A 20,108-nucleotide genomic window follows, 5' to 3' on the forward strand; every position below is an offset into this window, starting at 1 on the left:
TTAAATTCTGCATCTAAAGAGAGCTTAAATCCAAGACCAGGCAAAGCTGAAGGAAAAGAGAATAGCCTTCTCAGAGTTGGCACTTCTGTACAAGAACGCGCTTCCATCCTGGAAGGGGGCGGAACGCGTGGACTACAACTTCCAGAGGGCCATGCGGAACAGCACCCTCGCTGATTGGCTTCTTAGGCACCGCCCTCTGCTCCTCCCCTCTGAAATGACCCCTTGCCAGGTCCCGGACTAGAGTACTTTGGAGGCCCACTTCAGGTCGGGTACTTCCTTTGCTGACTTCATGGCGGCGCGGCCTGCGTCCCGAGTACTGCGGCGGCTCCTGAGGTCCAATGCCCGGGGTTGCAGCTCGGGTGCTCCGGTGACGCAGCCCCACCCCGGGGAGCCCTCGAGACCTACCAGGGAGGTGAGCCCGCCTGCCTGCCTGCACACACCTACCTGGAGGGAGATGCAAGCATGTCACCCTGATGTGCAGAACGCACTCTCTTTCCTAGAGGTTTCTTCTAGGGAGGACCCTGGGCACTCACTGATGGGTTGCTTGAGTTCACTCCTATCCAACGGGAGGACTCCTCAGTTTCCCCGGCACTCGCCTTCCCCTGAGGGCCACCTTCTAACAGGTAGCTAAGTTGCAGCAGGAAAAGGGGGCTATCAGAGGGTGAGAGTTAGGTTCTAGTGAGCTGTTTTAGCCCTTGCTTCCACCAAACCTATTAAACATTCGTCACCTCCCGGGTGGAGGGTGCCAGTGCAGTCAGGTGTCCCCGGGACACCTGCTTCTTTGACAAGGTCTAAAAATAGTGTTAGCCAGGTGCCACACACAGTCTGTTGTCACTTTGTAATGGCAGGGCTCCATGACCTATCTTGTTTCTCTTGGGAGGGGTTGCCTCATTTGATAAGGAACAGAGCAAGACCAAGCTCCGGGTTAAGGAGTTCCCTCCTGTCTTCACAGCATGGGTCGGGGTCCTCTACTTCACTTCTCCAAGTGTTTCCAGTTACATAGGTTTTAAGTTTGTTGTTTTACCTACATGGTTAGGGAAACACTCGAAGCTGTTCCATTTTCATTCCGAACCAAACGTCAGTTCTGTCTTCCAGGACTGAGCTTGAGGTCCCAGGCCTCTGAATTTCACAATGTTTGCCTCTCCCATCTTGCTCAAGACATAGGCTGGCTTATGTCAGTGTTCACTTCCTCAGAGCTGCCTTTCTGGGCGCCTTAGATAAAGCAGGTTTGTTGTCACAGGGTTTTCCAAACCCTTGAACTTTGTACTTGAGTGAAAAAACCTACGATAGCCAGGGCGGCTGTAAGAGCTCTTAAAAAATGATACTAGCCAAAAGAATGTTCTTCTTCCTTATAATTGATTTTGTGCTTGTTGTGAGGGGGCCTGTGCAGTGTGCCAAGCTGATGGCCCCTTGTCCTCACACCAACCGAGTGTATCTTCTCTCGAGGGCACTGTAAGGCAGGACTTTAAACCACAACACTTGTGCCAGCCCCTCCCCTCAGGTGCTGTACTAGGTCCTCTTGGGCCCCTCCTACCCAGGCAAGCAATCATTCTGTCAAAGGTGCCTCAGCCCTTGCATTCTGACAGTTTATGGATTCGAGGGCTCCCTCAGCCTTTCTAGGTATTTCCACTGGTGTTTCCCTCAGTGCATGCGGCCAGCCTAGCCAGCAAACAACGTGTCTTGGCTGCTCAAAGCAAACTAATGAGTTAGGTGGAGCACTAGTCAGAGCTAGGAGACCCGTGATCTTATCTTTTGTTGGCCTCTAATTTTATCTGGCGTCTAATCTCTGCACTCACTTCCCCTTGCTTTCTGTCTATAAATTCAGAGGCTTAGACCCGCTCGCCTTGTACAGAAGCTTAGGGCATGGGATCTGTAAGAGCATCGCAGAGGTGAGGTGAAATTCTGTATTCAGCTCCTTTACAGAACTGCCAGTGGGCAGGAGCAGAGGTAACATCCGGGACCCTCACCCTGTCTTCCTTTCCTACAGGGACCCTCTGCCTGCCTTTCACAGGGCTCTCTGGTGGTCCGAGGTGGAGAGCCATGGTGGATGCTCACTGGGTGTCTTGCATGTCATGGTGTGGGTGTGAAAGAGAAGTGAATCTTAAGTGGGAGCTGGCTGTGCAGAGTGGAAAGGGGGCCTTGAGGCAGTCTAAGGATGGGTGGACGGCTTCCCCAGGCTCCAAGGGAAATCGAGAGGAACTGCCGTCATGGCTCAGGTAGGGCAGACAGCTTCCTGACCAGATTTAGCTCAATCCAGGTAAGGTGTTTCTTTCTCTGGAGCTCTATTCTGACTTTCTGGAGGCAGAAAAGAGTTCTAGGCATCTGAGCCCGCTGCCTGTGGTGGGTTGAAGGGCTCTGAGTGACTCTGGCAAAGGCAAAGTCACTTAGATGTTCAGAGTTCTAGAAAAGAGCAAAGGCTGGCGAGTGGATGTTGAACACAGGAAACTGGTGCAGGAGAAATCACAGGAGTGGTTCTGGGAGGAGGGCGGACAGTGCTGGGGGAACAGGGAGGACTCTGCTAGGGAAGCAGGGAGGACGGTGCTGGGAGGGTTTTTCCTTTTTGCTTTCAACCTACTCAGCTCCTTGAAGTCCACGTCTCAGGGGAGTGGACTATGCTGGTCAGAAACCAGAGATGCAAAGACTTCCATCTCAGGGAACTGGGGAAAAGGCCATTTAACAAAGTGTGGGCCAGTGCTTATTAAATAATTTGAGGTGTGTGTGTGTGTGTGTGTGTGTGTATGTGTGTGTGTGTGTGGTATGTATGTTCAGGTGCATGTGCCCGTGTCTTTGAAAGCCAGAAGACAATCTCAAGTGTCACTCCTCAGGTGCTGCCCACTTTGTTTTGGAGACAAGGTCTTTTACTGGTAACCAGGGTTTGCTGATAAGCTAGGCCGGCTGGCCAGTTAGCATCAGGGACCTGCCCATTCCTCTCTCCCTAGCTTTTAAAAATGCGGGTTCTGGTTACTGAACTCGGATCCTTATGCTTGTGAAGCAGGCCTTTTAATTCCCACCTCAATTAATCTAATCTAGATAATCTCTTGCGTGCCTAGAGAGGCTTGTCTCCTAGGCAGTTCTAGATCCTGGCAACTCGATGATGTTAACCAGCACAGATGGCAGTCACTTACTGATATTGTTTGTAAGGGACCTTCAGTTGAATTAGATGGGCTTGTTTCCACTTTGCAGAAGAGCAAGCTAAGCAGGCATGTCATGTCAGAGCCCGTGCCCAGCTGGAGCAAGCCAGGCTTGGCCACCGTTCGCTAAGAGCCAAATGAGTCAAATTAATAGTGAAAAGCAGAAAAATGTAGTTTTATTCAAAATGACCATCTTTTCCTTCTCTCTGCTTGAGACTTGTGGGGGAAATTCCAGTTCCCTGGGGGTACCTCTTTTCAGAAGTCCAGACAGAGAGGAACACAGTGTCTCTCTAGAATGTCCTCATCCTTCAGGCACTACCTACAAGCCATCTGTACCCGAAGATAGCTTTGAATGAGGCCCACCGCAAAGTCGTAACTTAAAAATGATGGGTGAGTGGGTGGGTTTTTGTGTGTGTTTCGTTGTTTTGTTTGCCTTAAAAAAAAAAAAAAAAAAAAAAAAAAGTTGTGTGGCTCTTGAGCAAATAAACTTTGTGGATGACAACATCCTATTGCATCATCCAAAGGCAAGGCCATGCCTGGAACTTAAAAGGATCCAGGTTCTTGGTCCATAGCTAGAACCAGATTTGCAATTCAGGTCTTCCTGCCTCAAAGTCTGCACTCCACCAGGACTGCTCTCCTTGCTTAAAACTTTCCTCAGCCCTGGCTGCACAGTACAGAGTTCAGGCACTCAGAGGAAGTCACTCTTGCTGGCAGGACTCCCCAGCTGTCCTGGAAGCTCTGTGGTAAATCTCATGCCAGTATTGAGAACCCGGTATAGGGTTAAGCCATTTGGCAGAGACCAGCCTGGAAGTGATTCTGTGCAGGCCTATATGTTACACAGTGGTTTGACTTATCTGTGGTCAGCGTCCTCGGATGGGATGGGAGGGGGTCTCCCCCACCTCCAGGAGATTGTAGGAAGTGGGGTGGGGTGGGAGTAGGTCATGAGATGAGGGAGGGGAAAAGAGTCAGAGGTGGGGCTTCCTGTATCCAAGTGATAAGTGTGCCCCTCCTTCCAGCCAGGGGGGGAGGGTGTGTGTTGGAGGGCTGGGCTAATGGCCAGCCCCTTAATTATTCCTTGGCCAGGCTTGCTCCATGGTTTCTGCTGAGTCATGTTTCCTGGGCCTCTCACTCCCAATTCCTGGATTTATTTTGGCTCCTCCTCATCTTTGTACAACCACTGTTAAATTAGAGGGAGGAGCACCTCTCAGCCATGAAGAACTGAGAGGGAGGAGCATCTCTCAGCCATGAAGAACTGAGAGGGAGGAGCACCTCTCAGCTGTGAAGAACTGGAACCTGGAGTGACTCCCTCATGGCTGGGTTCCTTGTAACTGTGATGGACAGGAAGGTGCAGTTCTGCCCCAAACCTGTCTCCTTGGTAGCTCAGTTCTTGAAGTCTACACCAATCCTCCCCTAGGCCACACAATGGCTGACTAATCCTTCCTCTTGGCACTGGGTGAGGAATGCAAAATATATAACTGCATAAAGAAAAGTCTAGAATTCCCACACACTTTCACCTCTAGCTTGAATACACCTGCCTTGGGCTAAATCCTGTAGGGAAGCTGTCTGCAGTCTTGGTGGGTAGAACTTCCCTTAGTCAGTTACCTTGGATAACTGGAAGGGCTGGTGGTACTGCCTAGTAAGGGAGAGGCAGCTCATCTCTGGGCTACCTCAGCTCGCCACACCTGGGCCATTTTGCCAATCTCCCAGAGTCAATAGCAAGAGTTCATGCTCCATCCTGTCCCTGTTCTTGCAGGGGCTGTCCATGAGGCTCCAGTTCCTCCAGGAGCATGCAGCTCCCTTCTCTGCCTTCCTCACGGACAGCTTCGGCCGGCAGCACAGTTACCTACGGATCTCTCTCACAGAGAAGTGCAACCTCCGATGTGAGTCTCCTCCTGGCATCTCTGGGCCACTGTCCCTCTGTTGAAGTGGCATCTACAGTCACTTCCAGTCAGCCCTTCCCTTTCTCTTCCCTCTTTCTCACTCACCTCACCTCATTGGCAGGCTGGTCAGCCTGTAGTGGCTACACAGGGCTGAAGTTAGCCTTCGGATTGTGGAAGCGAGGGTCTCCTTGAGATTAGATTTGGAAGAGTTGTGATCAGGTTTAGGGTAAAGAGTAGGTAGGTCTGGGGTTGTTCTCCCTCTCCAGGGCTCTTTCCCAAGTCCAGGACATGGCCAAGGGTCTGGGTGTTGGGGTGGGGAGAGGGTATGAACATTACAGGGGATCAATAAGTATAGCCACGGCCATGAGGTACCCCAGTCCTGTGTTGGACCAGCAGCAACCACATTGACACACACAACTCACTGGGTGATCCCAGGGATGCTCTGGGTGTGTGTCCACTTCTGGAGGCTTGCAGTGTGGCTCCACTTTCTTTCCTATTATCCACACCTGCTCCCTCCTTCTCTGCCCCGCCTCCGTCCTTGCCACTATATTTCACAAGCATTGAGTAAATGCATGTGTATTTGGTAAGTGTTTACCCAAACAAAATGTCCCACACATGTGCTTTTTGGTTCTCGCCGTCTCTTCGGTCCTGAGAGTCCAGGCGTGCGTTCTGTGTGACATTGTGACTCTGGTAGGCATTTCCAGTCTTCTGATACTGTTACAAGATGTTGGTGTCCTTGGAGTTCACATGGAGAACCTGATAGCTGGGATCCAAAGAAGCAAACTAAGTCGCACACATACAAAATTGCAGGGGATCAGGAGGTGGCTCCATTGGTAAATACTTGCCATGCAAGTATGAGACCCTGACTTCAATTTTCAGAATCCATTAAAAAAAAAAAAGGCAGGGCATGGGGGTGCACTCTTATAATCCCAGTGCTGGGAGGGCAGAGAGAGGTAGGTGGACCCCTTCATTGGCTGACTATCCCAGCTGAGTCAGCAAACACCTGATAAAAGTAAGACCTTGTCTCCAAAAATAAGATGGGGAGTGACTGAGGAAGAGACTCCAGGTTGACCTTTGGCCTCCACATCTGCACATAAGCACACACAGAATTGCAAAGTACCTCACCCTGTTTTCTTTGTGATTTTGTGTTAGGCTGTGCTGTTAGCTGTCTGGGGCCACATATGGCCCATTGACAGGAGTGGACACGCCCTTGATTCTAGCAGATCCAGCCTGACTCTTGATAAAACAAAGAGTGATGGTAGGAAATGGTTCTCCTACCCTCGACCCCACAGCTCACCTCTTTATCCCAATCTGCTCCTTCATCTTGACAAAGAGCCCTGGGGTTGTTCAAGCTGATGCAAGTCTGTGCATAGGATGGACCTGAGGACGCTGTAGTAACAGGACAGTGGCTTTCACCAAGCCAGATCATTTTCTTCGTCTCCTGGCTTGTGCAGAAGAGGCAACTTTGCCACAGCTAGACTGGCTGTCACACACAGTAGACTGTGCTGTCAGACACAGTGCAGGGCCCTGGCCTTCCTAGGTTGGTCTGGGTGCTCTCAAACTGAAGCAGCCAGTGTCTCAGGCATTCCCCTGCTCTGAGCCAGGCTCTGCTTTGGCCTAATTTATCTTCTTTAACCCAAACCCTCAGCTCCTTGATGGAAGGACTAGTCAGGCCAGATTATAGGGAGACGGGAAATGCAGCGTGACTTTGTATATTCAGGACGACTGTTAGTCTGTTAAGGAGCCTGGCATCTGCACCTCCCTGCCACACCTGCCTCTTCTCCTACCTCTTCATCCCCTTTCTTTCCTCAGGCCGGTATTGCATGCCCGAGGAGGGTGTGTCCCTCACCCCCAAAGCTGACCTACTGACCACAGAGGAGATCCTGACCCTTGCCGGGCTCTTCGTGAAGGAGGGTGTGGACAAGATCCGTCTCACTGGTGGGGAGCCTCTCATCCGACCAGATGTAGTGGACATCGTGGGTGAGTTGGACACATGCCATATGCTCTTCTCGTCTCCTGTCTCATCCAGCAGGGCTCCACTGCTACCTACTGCTTATCTGACAGCTGTCACTCATGCAGACGTTGTGTCCCGAAACACCCTCTAAGATAGCTGCTATTTATTTGTTTCAGTGGGGGGTGATGGCTAGGAAGAGCTTCAGGTCTTCCAGGGTCTCAGCTACTAGATGCCAAATCACAGTGGCTCACTATGACATTAAGTTCAGAGTCCTCACCACGAGGCCCTGTGACCAGGCTCCTGCTAGCCACTTTTCTGTCCCTTCCTTCCTCTCTGGCCATAGCATTCCCTTCTCCAGGAGCTTAAAACTTGCCCCCTGCCACGTCCCTGCTCAAATTTTGTCAACTCAGTAAAGCCTTGGCCATTCTGCCTCCTTGTGTTTCTTCCAGAGCTGCTTCCCCTCAGACCTGGCATGGTGCAGACTGTGAACTAAATATGGGTTGTCATGGGTTTTTTGTTTTGTTTTAAGTTGGTTTTAATTCTGTATATAGGGGGTGGGGGTCCTGTGCACACTAGGGCTACATTCAAGGCAACCAGAAGAGGGCATCAGATCCCCTGAGCTGGAGTTACAGGTGGTTGTGAGTCACCTGCTGAGGATGCTGGGAACAGAACTCTAGTCCTCCAAAAGGACAGTATGTGCGCTCAGCCACCGAGCCGTCTGTCCAGACCCAATCACAACATTTGATTTTGAGGATCTTTCCTGCAGTGTTAAGAAGGACAGCGCCACATCTGTCTCTTTGTGGTTTCCTTGTCCCACTGATGTTGAGAAGTCTGGTCCCACCATGTTCCGTTCTTGCTTCTTTGAGGTAATCTATCTTTTTCTCGGAAAGTTCTTGGTGTTCCCTTTGTATCCAGTTTCCTTGAACAGTCTCTTCCTTGTTTATCCTGTTGGCATTCAGTGTAATTTCTCTTACATAAAAAGAACACTTCTCAGTCTTCTCAGCTCGGGTAAACTTCTGAGAAAAGTCCATTATTTGTTTAATTCTTTGTTCTTTCCATTGCCTTTTTCTCTTTAGGATCTCTGTCATCTGGGTATTACCCCATTTCTTTGCCAATTTAACATATACAAATATGTTAAGAATGGCATACAGTTGTCTCTTTATGGCCAGCATTGTCACTTTAAGATATATATATATATATATATATATATATATATATATATATATATATATATGCTTATATGTATGTGTATGTGTATATGTATATTATGATGTACATATATGTGTGTATATATATATATATATGTATGATTCTGTACATGTGCGTGTGTGTGTATGTGTGTGTGTGTGTGCGTGTGTGTGTGGTGTGTAACTTTCTTGTTGTAGACAAAGTCTCTTTAGCCTGTGTTGGCCTCAAACTCTCATGTAACCTAGGATGACCTTGAACTTCTGATTAAACTGCCCTTTGGTTCCACATTTCTTCCTCTTTTTCTCTTGGGAGAACTGCCTGATTCTCTTGACTCTGACTTCTCCTTCTGTGTCCACTCGTATCACTCACAATTGTCTTTACGGCTAATGGTTTTCTGATTTCTCTGGGCAGATTAAAGACACAGTCTTTGTGATTAAGCTCAGGCCGTTTACATGAGCTTGGCAAAACCCGAGTTAGCTGATTGCTATGTAATGTTTTATAAAGAATGAATATGTGTATTTTTGAAGTGAAATGTTCTGTACTCTGAAAATCACTTCTTTGTTTTCATTGACTTTGAAACTCATGCCATTTCTGCCTGCCTTTTAACCCCACCCAGGTGTCATAATGCAGGCTCGAGAAGTGAAGCCTCTCTATCCTAGAATTTTATTTTATAACTTTAATATTTTTTGTTATTTTATCTATTATAAGTATCATTGTGCAGATCAGGGTGTGTTTGTGTGTTTTTTTGTTTTGTTTTGTTTTGTGGTTAGTTTTTATTTTTGTTTGTTTGTTTGTTTGCTTTTGTCACCTTGACACAAGCTAGGGTCTTCTGGGAAGAGATGATACCAGTCAAGGAATTGATTCTATAAGATTGACCTATAGACAAGTCTATAGGGCATTATTTTTATTAGTGATTGCGGTAGAAAGGCCCAGCCCATTGTGGGTGGGGCCATCCCAGAGCTGGTGGTCCTCGGTTCTATAAGAAAGCAGGCTGAGCAAGCCATGAGGGGCAAGCCAGTAAGCAGCACCCCTCATGGCGTTTGCATCAGCCCCTGCCTCCAGGTCCTGCCCTGACTGAGTTTCTGCTCTCACTGCTTTGTATGATGAACTGTTGTATGGAGCTGAATACAACAAACCCTTTCCTCCCCAAGTTGCTTTTGGTTATGGTGTTTCATCACAACAAGAGTAGCACGAACTAGGACACGTACACTGTAAAAGAAAACTTGTTTATTATAGAAAAATAGTTATAGTTATCTTTAAAATTCCAACTTCGGTCTAGTCATTGATTGAAAGCAGCCACCCTGAACATTTGGCACTGTATCACTAACTTTGTGTTACTATAATGAAATACCCTTAGCAACCGATTTTATAGAGAGAAAGGTCACTTTGGATACTCAGGGTCAGGTGGGCTTCATGGAGTCTGATTGTGTGAAGGCTGGAGTGTATATCTCTGTCAGTCTTGAGCCAGGATTCAGAGAGGATTCTCAGAGTCCTAGTCCTTTCTTAACCACTCCCCTCCCCTGGCCGTGACCTGAGGACCTCTCATTAGGCTCCACCTCTTACAGGCTCCACTACATCCTGATAGCACCACTCCTGGGACCAATCCTTTACCAACAGGCCTTTCAGAGACATTGAACATCAGACCATAGCTCCTAGCACAAGGTGCATCTTTCCCCAGGCATTACTGGATTTGAATGACCAGATAGGGTATTTCCATCCTCACTGTTTTCTTTCTTCCGTTCTTTTGTGTATAGTTCTTCAAGATTCCTTTTGCTTCAGAGGCTGGGAAGAAGGCTTAGCCAGTAAAATGTCTACTGTGCGAGCATGAGGACCTGGCTTTTCTGCAAGAGAAACTTGTCATCTTAGTAGCTGAGCCGTCTCCCCAGCCTCTCTTTTATCCTGGTTTTTATTTCCGCTCTCATTACCAAGCCCGGAGTGGTTTGCAAGAGGCTGCAGATTGCCTGTCTGTACTGTGTCCCTTTGGAGTGAGAGCTTTGCCTTCTTGTTCTTCTCCCAGGATAAAAAGTCTAAAAATGCACCCTTCTTATCTCTCCAGCCAGACTTCATCGGCTGGAAGGGTTGAGAACCATCGGTGTCACCACCAACGGCATCAACCTAGCCCGGCTGCTGCCCTCGCTTCAGCAAGCAGGGCTCAATGCTGTTAACATCAGCCTGGACACGCTGGTTCCTGCCAAGTTTGAGTTCATCGTCCGCAGAAAAGGTGATCACAGGCAGGCTGAGGTGTGGTTCTCCTCAGGGATCTGACAGGGCGCTGTGTGTTTCTAGTGGGGATGTGGAGATTCTAGGGGGTGTCACTTCCTCCTGGTGTCTGGATTATGGATGTGAGCTCAGTAAGGAATAAATACCAAGGCCAAGTTGTTGGTGTGGAGACAGGTGGGCCAGCTGGTGCAGGAAATGATCACCCTGAGGTGTCAGGCCTAGAGTACTCAGGGCTCCTGTGCCATCTAGACATAAGCCCCTTCCTCTCACCCTGCTTCAGATATCCTCAAACATGTCTCCCATGTGGTGGCTTCAGGGACCCTTTGATGGCAGATGGGTCCAACCTGGTGCCCTGGTCTCCTTAGGTCAGAGTCTGGCTTCTCTTAACCATGGACACTCTACTCTTTGATTTTTGGGGTGTGGGTTGTCCATCACTGATGGCTCTGGAAGGTCGGGGCGGGGCTAGGAAAGGTGGTTTTCCACCCTCTTCTTTGGAGCAGTGTCAGTCAGTACCAGTCATACCATGGCCTTGTTCCTTCTCTGCCCCAGGGTGGAACTTCCTGCTTTCACCCTTCTGGAAGCTGACTAAACTCTGGCTGGGCTCCTTTCTCTGGAGAGGGCTGCAGTATCCACCCTGACAAAATTCACAGTGTAGTAAAGTAATACAGTTTCTATGAATTTATAATTTATTTTTTGTAGGGGGGCATGTTTGTATTTATGTATTTGCGGGTATGTGTGCAGGTGGAGACCAAAGGACAGCCTCAGCTGTTGTCCTCATGACTTGTCCATCAGGGGTTTTCTGAGACAGAATCTTTTGCTGGGATCTGGGATAGCCTGAGATAGACTAGGTTGAATGGCCAGTGAGCCCTGACTTTGCCTCTCCACCTGCCGGGGTTACGATTGCAAATGTGTTCATGCCCAGTCTTTTACACACCCTGGGGATCAAGCTTAGGTTCTCATGCCGTGTCTGAACCCTGCAGGCTCCAGGAGCAAAACATAAAAGCATGTAGAACAGCCTTTGCTGAGGTCTCGGTATCCATTGGAATGGCCTGGGGAGGGAGAAAATGCAGACCGAGGAAGGTGACGACCTCATACAAATCCCAAGCATGTGAAGATAGGATTCTGCTGGCCTGGGGCACAGAGAGCTTGGGTCTAGGACACTTCCTCTGAGGGGCCTGTGAACAGAGAGGTAGAGGGCTGGGAAGTGCGCAGTGGAGGAGATGCTTCAGACGGCCCGTCTCTGCGCAGTTCTCTCCTCCTTAGTACAAGCCCCACCCCAGGGACACAGCTGACGTCAGGGTCTCAGACTTCCCCCTTACACTCTGGCCTTTCTCCGCCTCTGAGGAAGCAGCTGTTGAGAACATGTCAGTGGGAGAAGTGCCTACATCATACAAGGTGGTGTGTGAAGACTGCAGCAGGGACTCAGTTTCCCCATGTAGACTGTGCAGACAACCAGATTGTGGGTCAGCTAACTGTGCCCCACAGGCCACATCTAGGCCTTGGAACCAGGAGTGTGTGTTACAGATAACATTTGTAATCATTAATTATTGAGAGCGTGACCTGTGAACCCCAATTAAACAACTGCGTATCCCTGAGAAAACAGCCATGTCTCTGTCCCACGTGGTGAAACCCCACATGGTTCTGGTGAGATAGTGAATAAAGTAACTCTAATTTAAAGGACCCACTGTGCTCTTCTGTCCTTCATAAGTGCATAGACAGACATGCAGGCCAAACAGCCATATACATAACATGAGATAAAGAAAGACAACAAGCCAAGGGAGACAGCTTTGCGGATTGACACCCTCCACTTATGCACACATACACCCCCACAAATACATGAACATGCACACATGCCTACATCTCCGCAAAAGTAAATGTTAATAAAAGTAAAAATCATATTGCTGTGCCTTGAATTTCGTAAAATCAAGTTTCATGGCGTGTACCCACCTAGAATCTGGGAGCTGCTTCTTGCCTTGTGTAGCCTGAGATGCTTGCTGTCTGGCTCGTGAGAGAACACTTTTGCAGTCTGTCAAGCTTGTTCCACACGGCTCTGGCTGTTCCCTGGAGAAGGGGGTCCCTGAATCTCTGCTTCTCTCTCTCCGCAGGCTTCCACAAAGTCATGGAGGGTATCCACAAAGCCATCGAGCTGGGTTACAAGCCTGTGAAGGTGAGGGCCTGTCACTCCTGTTGACTCCTGCCTTCCTTCCTGACCTTGAGTCCATGACACCTGGACAGTGGACATGTGCCTGCCACTGCTTCTTGCCAAGTTACATCTAGCCCCTTCTTCTCCTCCCCGGTTGGGTATAGAGAGAAGCAGTGGCCCTATGGAATACCCTAGCTGTGGGAGTACTGGGTGTCAAGAGGCAAGGGCTGCGTCCTGACAGGTCCCCCCCGCCCCCCCCCCCCCCCCGAGCTCATCCTCATGAGAGCATGCTGCAGACAGCTCTCACTACCCAGTATCCTTGGCCAGGTGAACTGTGTAGTGATGCGAGGCCTGAATGAAGACGAGCTTCTGGATTTCGTGGCCCTGACAGAGGGCCTTCCCTTGGACGTGCGTTTCATTGAGTACATGCCGTTTGATGGTGCGTGACGAGGGATTTGGTGGGGACGGAAGGGGTGGCTGGGCCTCAGGGCTGTTCCGGGTACTGCTAATACCTGGGGTGGTGGTGGGGGGGGGGGAATGGTGTGGAACATTCTGGAGTCAAGTCTGGATGTGATTTGATCCTTGGGCAGGGTCCCCTTCATCTCTGGTTCAAAAGCTTCCCCTGCTACCTGCAACTAAATACAGGCAACAAGTGGAACTTCAGGAAGATGGTGAGCTACAAGGAGATGCTGGACACCATTCGACAGCGGTGGCCAGAGCTGGAGAAGCTGCCGGAGGAGGACTCCAGCACTGCCAAGGTTGGGGAGCAGGAAGGTAGAGCTGGGGATGGTCCTGCCGTCATCAGGGTTGGTGGGGTGCTGCTGTGAGTTCAGGGTGTAGCTGTGGAGCAGGGTGTTCAGCAATGCCCTGGTTGCTTAAAAGAGCATCCTTGATGTGGTAAGACTAAGCAGTATCAGAGGCCACATCTCTGCAGGTAAATCCTGTCCCTCTCCTCCACACAGGCGTCTTTAGGCTTCCCATCCTCAGACACCTGTATCCACAGCAACTCTTCTCCAGAGCAAGCCAGTCGAGGGCACAGGCTCATGAGTCGCCCACCACACTGAAGAGAGCTGCAGAACGGGGTCCTGACATCAGCAAAGGGGACCTTAGGTGTAAGGGATAGCCCAACCTGACCCTCCCACTGCCCTTCTCCCCTCTAGGCCTTTAAGATCCCTGGCTTCCAGGGTCAGATCAGCTTCATCACGTCCATGTCAGAGCATTTCTGTGGGACCTGCAACCGGCTGCGCATCACAGCTGACGGGAACCTCAAGGTGAGCATCCCCGCCCCTCCCACCCCAAGGTCTCCTCGCTACCCAGTTCTCACTCTTCTGATAGAGGGGACGATCAGTGGTCAGTGCAGGGAAACTCAGGAGTGACCAGAATGAATCTGTGTGTGTGTGTGTGTGTGTGTGTGTGTGTGTGTGTGTCTATGTTTCTTAAATCCCTCATTCTTTAGTTTCTCAAAAGTCATCTCCAGCCCTCACTGCTGGCAGATGGAGACCAGCACAATTGTTAGCCGTTGTGTCATCATGGTCAGCCTCTTCCTCCCAGCCAGGGGCTCACCTCTGAAACCGACACCCAGTCCTCGGCTAGTTGCCAAGCTCTGTGTCTGGGCCCGTGCCTGTGGAAAGGCCCATTTCCTCAAAGCCATAAGAACTTCCCGCCACATTCAAAGAGGTGGTGGGCACAAGCAAAGTGGCCCTTTGTCCCATGTGTCTGTGCTGACAGGAAGGATGATGACCTTGAGCAAAGGCTGGGAGGTCTGGACTCACACTGCTTGAAATCAGATGTGGGGTCCACACTGTTGAGAGCTGTGATTCAGAACAATGTGAGTCTGACTGGAGGGAGCAAAGTGAAGTCTCCGGGCAAGAGGAAGAAGACATGATCTCATCTTCAGTGGATTTGAATCAAACTCAGTAAAAGGCCACTGAGCAATGATAAAGACACATAGGTGTGTGAGGGTGACGGTGTGAGGTTGTGCCGGGGAGATGGCTCTGTGCAATCACGGGCACCCAAGTTCAGACCTCCAGCTCCCATGCAGAAAGCTAAGCGTGGCTGCGTACTTGCAATCCCAGTGCCAAGAAAGTGTGGGTGAGAGTCTCTGGAGCTCACTGGCCAGCCAGTCCAGCCGAGTTAGCAAAATCCAGGTCAGCGACAGAGCCTCTCTCAAATACCAAGGTGCCAGGTGATTAGGTGATTAAGGAAGATACTGATGTTGACCTTTGTCCTCCATGCTTGTGGTCACACACACACACACACACACGTGCACATACACATGTACCTACATACAGGAAACAGATACACAGCTACAAAAGAAAACCTATGGACCATATAAAGAGCTTGGTGGTGTGTGGAGGAGAGGGTTGTCAGGCAGCTGCTGGACCTGGGGACTCTTTATGACTGTGGTTGGAGCTGCAGGTTTGGGGTCGGCTATTTGAATACAGAAAGAGCTGTACCCTGGGCTGGTGAAGATGGAGGCCTTCCTGGGCTGGAACGAGAATTGCCTGGGGATGCAGGTGGCTTCTCCATCGAGGTCGCTGTGGAAAATGTAAGACAGGTGTCTAAAGAGAATGGGAACTCATTTAGAGTGAGAGTTACGTTGAAGGGACATCGAGGGATCCTGAGGCCCAATAGCTGACCCCACCTCGGTGAGAGGTGGAGGAAGTGATGTCACTGGGGTCCAGTGAGGCTGCAGCCTGAGGGAAGAGGGCTGGGGCTTCAGCTGTGGAGGGAAGCAGCTGCTGCCAGAGATGGGGGAACAGGGAGGCAAGCCAGGGCCTTCTCTTCCTCCCTCCTGATCTCCCAGGCGGAAGGCAGCACAGGGAAGCCCACAGAAGTTTACAGAGGACGCAACCTAGTATTGTCAGTGAAAGGCAGGGAGGAACCTGGGCCCTGTGGTGGAGGCAGGGGGATGCCCAGCATGCTGAAGAAGCTTAACCTTCTCTCTGAGACCCCTGACTTCTCCAGAGCTTTACCCTCCCCGTCTTTTTAAGCATCCGTCTGTGTCTCAGCGCACAGCTGACACATAGAAGGTTCTGTGGCAGAGTCGGTGCTGGTCTTCTCAGCTGCCATATCCCCAGTCTTATTTTCATCCCCATCACCATGACTGTGTCAAGACTGAGGGGGCCACAGGATGTCATCTCTGGCTAGATGTGATGGCTCACACCTGTAATCCCAGCATGTGAGAGTCTGATGGAAGAGGGTCCCTGTCAGTTCCAGGCCATCTTGGACTACCTAGCCAGAGCATAAAAATGAGTTTCTGTCTCAGAAACAAACAAACCCCCCAAAGCTGTCATTTCCAAAAGCCTTCAGCTGCTTAGCTACCGAGCAGGGGCCATGGACCAAATCAGGGGCAGCTGCTGGCACTCAGATCCATGCTGAAAGGGACTGGGAAGGGCTCATGGGAAACAAGATATGTGTACCACCTCCAGAGTCCTCAGCTCCCCTGGCTGGAGTCCTCTCTCATGGTGCTACCGCCCGCATCCGGTATCTCGGAGGGTAACAGCGGCCCTGAATCCTGTTCTCCCTTTGTATCTTTACATTCTCAACAAACACTGTACAGTCTTAAAGGAATATGACTTTGCCTCTTGCTTGTCCAGCCTCTCTGGCCCCTCCACGCAGTTGCTTCTGTCCCTCATGACCCTGGGTCCTGCCTCAAGTGCGATCCTGCTGTGGGGGATATGCGCACAGTTTGGTGGGGCTAGCAGCTTACAAGATGGAGGCCGGGGCTCTGGGATGAGGAGGCATGTTCTCATTTACAATAGGTCTGCCTCTTCGGGAACTCTGAGGTGTCACTGCGGGACCACCTGCGGGCGGGGGCCTCTGAGGAGGAGCTGCTGAGAATCATTGGGGCGGCAGTGGGTAGGAAGAAGCGGCAGCACGCAGGTAAGGGCTGGGCAGGAGTGGGCGGGGCCAGTGGGAGGACGCTTGAAGGAGGCGGGCAGATGGAGGACGAACAGTGATGCACGTGAGGGTTTTGACAGGACACCTGTGACTGCACAGGACTTTTGGGGCACATTCCCCCACCCACGTGTTTCACTTTTGTCTCTCCTCCCTTGCTTTCCTCCCTGCCCATCCCTCCCTAATGCCAGGCATGTTCAATATTGCCCAGATGAAGAACCGGCCCATGATCCTCATCGGTGGGTGACCTATCAGTACGTAACTTCTCACCCTTGTCATTTGGGGGGGGGTCCTGTGGGTGGGGGTGGGCTTCCTCTGTGAGGCAAGCCCTGCTCTGCCCCTTAATAGTCCTCATTTTTAAAGAATCTTTTCCTAAACCTTCCATGTCTGCTATTCCCCGCCCACAGCAAGCCCCTTGTCTTCAGACTATAGAATGGTAGAGCCCTCTCTCTGGAAGCTCGCTGAGTCAGCTCTTCCCAGAGAGTGGAGCTCCTCAGCTCCAGAATCTCTCAACAGGACACACATGTCCCCTCTCTGCCACGTGGAGTGCCTGTGCATGTGTGTGGCCTCTCAGTTGTCTCAAATGCGTTGAGACAGCTCTCTGAACATGCAGGATTTGAACTTGCCAGTTCCTTAACTCCAGGGACTGTAGGCACAGGGTGCATGCATCTCACGTGTAGGATGCTTCTTCAAGTGAAGACATCACTTCATAAAGCCCAGGGTAGTGTCCTGTCCTGGGGAGCTGAGTTAGTCCCTGGGCATCCCTAGGAAGGATGCTCTGCTCAGTGTCAGATGGCCCCAGAATAGCCTGAGTCCCTAGGTCACACCCACCCTTCTGAATTAGAACACTGGGACAGAAAAAGCACTAGGCAAACCTGAAGGGAATGGTTCCTTCCTCTAAAGCTTGGAGCAGAGTGGCCCCAGGAGCCCAGAAGCCCAGAACAAAGTAGATTCCATGGGCCAGAGATAGCCCAATGTCCACCCCAGCACAGCAGCCACCCAAGTAGAAGAGACAGGTGACAAACATCCCCCTGGGGAAGGCATCTTAGTCATCTCTCTTCCCTGTTATCTCCCCAGCACTGGGTCTTAGTCTAGGCTTCTACATTTTCACAGCTGGGAATGGGAACACCTTGATGGCCTTCCGTCTGACAGACAAGGGCAAGGCTCAGAGTATGGTAGAAAGGAGACATTAGGGAGGCTGTTAACTTCATATGGATTCTCTTAACTGAAACACGGAGTAACTAGACTGGCCTGGTTTTCATAAAACAAGAGTTGCCTGGGTCAGGGCCTCTCTGACCCCCAATAGCCTGTAAACCACTTAGAGACCCTATTGGCTCTATGTTGGTAGAGCCGTGGTGGAAGTATCTACTCCTGTGTGCTGTTGATCATGGTGCGGACATCAGTTTTCTGTTTGTTCTTGGGAAACAGCAGTCTGCAGCATCCCCAAGGTTCCCTAGACATGAGAACCAACCTGACCTGATGTCCTCACAGGGACTTGGCATTGTTTAAGTAAATGAACCAACTGTATGCTTGGTGTCCTACCTGTCAATGACACAATTGCTGTTCCTTCCCCATCAGAAGAATCAAGGTGAAAATACCCGTGGTTGGCCATCCAGGGCGAGACCTAGCTAGTTTGATCCTTCAGGCCTTAGTTATGTCATAGGAAGGTTTTGTGACAAAGTTCAGAGGCAAAGGAGTCAGAAGTGATCTTGCTCCCCCACTGCTGAAGAGCATAAACCAAAACTGGGCAGCTTCTGTCTGGTTCCTTCTCTGTCTGCCTCTGTCTGCCTTTTCTCCCCAGTGTGAACAAGAACTCATGGTGGGGATGGAGGGGGTCAGGAGAAGAAACTGCTTTGGGGCCTTAGTCTCTTTTCTCTCCCCTTCTTGCTTTTCAGGGGTATTTTTGATGCTTCAAGATTTCCCACCAGCCAGTTGGAGCACTTCCTCCTGGAATCCCCTCCGTGTTCGGAATCCAAGTGCCAGACAGTGTCTTTCTGACCGAATGGCAACTTTGTGGAAGAGACACTGCGTCCCCATGGCCCTTCCTCTGTCTCAGCAGTGCCTGGGGCCTGACTCCCTTCAGAGACACTACAGCTCCTACTCAGACCCTGACACTCACTCAAAGTGCCTTAGCACAGGGTCCCAGGCCCCTGACATCCCCTCAGGTCCAGGGTCAACCTCAAATCAGCTAACTCACGTGGATTCAGCAGGGCGGGCAGCTATGGTAGATGTGGGTGGAAAGCCAGAGACGGAGCGGGTGGCTGTGGCCTCTGCCATGGTCCTTCTTGGACCAGTGGCCTTCAGGCTTGTCCAGCAGAACCAACTGAAGAAGGGAGATGCTCTGGTGGTGGCCCAGCTGGCTGGAGTCCAGGCGGCCAAGCTAACAAGTCAGCTGATCCCCCTATGCCACCATGTGGCCCTGAGCCACGTGCAGGTGCAGCTGGAATTAGACAGCACACGCCACGCTGTGCTGATCCAAGCGTCCTGCCGGGCCAGGGGCCCCACTGGGGTAGAGATGGAGGCGCTGACCTCGGCTGCAACGGCTGCCCTTACCATGTATGACATGTGCAAGGCGGTCAGCAGGGACATTGTGGTGACAGAGGTAAAGCTCCTCAGCAAGACTGGGGGGCAGCGGGGGGACTTCCATCGGGCATAGAGCGCCACACTCTCCACTCATGTCCCCAGGGGATGTAATCCAAGCTGAGGGAAAGATGTCACATTCCTCCAAATCTAGTGATTAGACCTAGGATCACCCTGTCTCTGTAACACTAACTGTGAGGTGTCATCAACAGAGGACACCTGAGGCCTTGACACCTTCCAGGACTTGGGCAATGGGAGTTTTGATGCTGGATACCCAACACACACACAACACACACACATCATATTGCTCAGGTTGTTTCAGATAGACAACTTTAGGCAGCCTTTCTCATTTAGGGTCCTCTCTTCTCTTCCCTGGGGAGAGAACAAGGGCTCATTAAGCAGAGGAACCCACTCTGAGGAAGGAAAAGCACAAGCTCCCTAAAGAATGTATCACAGACTGCCTCCCCCCCCCCCATCACCTCTGGCTCTCTTCAGGATGCACACTTATGGACTGCAACCCCAAGGACCTGTGCCAACATCTGCCCACAGCTGGTTTTGCTTACTACAGTCTGCCCGTACCTCTCTACTTTGGCACGTATCAGGGAGAGAGGAGTTGAAGGTGACCTTTACCCTCACAGCGCACAAATAAAGCCACGATGCCAGCTTTGGAGATGAGGATTGAGGACTCTTGTCTATCAAGGCACCAAGTGCTCAATATTAACCCATCAGCCACCTTCTAAGATACTCCCTAAAGGGTGGGCCAGGGAAGAAGGACCCTAGAAAAGCCAAGGGACATATTCTCTGGACCTAGAGGCAAATCCAGAATGCATCCTAAGGCAATTTGACAGATGGGAGTCCCAGATTCAGTTGTATCTATCACGAGTGTTTGAAGATGAGGCTTGTGGCCTGGCATGACAGGTTCTCTAAGGTCGGCGGCATTCCCTCTGCCTTGTATAGAGGTATTGTGATGGATGTTTAATCATAGGCTCTTTAGAGGACGAACAGCTTCCCGTGACACAGAGTTCCCAACTCAAGCTAGCCACACAACCTCAAATGGCTTGGAACATTCCAGGAAATGTACACTGGCACTCATGGAACTGGTAGGAGCTTGC

At 50.7% G+C, this 20,108-nt stretch overlaps 1 protein-coding gene across 2 annotated transcripts; it reads left to right on the plus strand.

Annotated features, from left to right (window-relative positions):
* The first annotated feature begins 221 nt into the window (after nt 1–221).
* On the plus strand, nt 222–19,666 carry Mocs1 (molybdenum cofactor synthesis 1). 2 transcript variants are annotated; one of them, XM_034521938.2, is made up of 11 exons: nt 222–412; nt 4,885–5,011; nt 6,824–6,991; nt 10,210–10,374; nt 12,479–12,540; nt 12,844–12,955; nt 13,162–13,274; nt 13,677–13,787; nt 16,281–16,401; nt 16,608–16,670; nt 18,312–19,666. In XM_034521938.2, the coding sequence occupies exons 1-10, from the start codon at nt 290–292 to the stop codon at nt 16,661–16,663; spliced, it is 1,158 nt and encodes a 385-aa protein (XP_034377829.1). In that variant the 5' UTR covers nt 222–289; the 3' UTR covers nt 16,664–16,670; nt 18,312–19,666. The 2 variants fall into 2 exon arrangements, with proteins under 2 accessions (XP_034377829.1, XP_034377827.1); XM_034521936.2 differs by having other exon boundaries at nt 227–412; nt 16,608–16,655; nt 18,312–19,331.
* Nucleotides 19,667–20,108: the final 442 nt, after the last annotated feature.

The sequence above is a fragment of the Arvicanthis niloticus genome, chromosome 17, assembly GCF_011762505.2.
Source record: "Arvicanthis niloticus isolate mArvNil1 chromosome 17, mArvNil1.pat.X, whole genome shotgun sequence".
Classification (NCBI taxonomy): Eukaryota; Metazoa; Chordata; class Mammalia; order Rodentia; family Muridae; genus Arvicanthis; species Arvicanthis niloticus.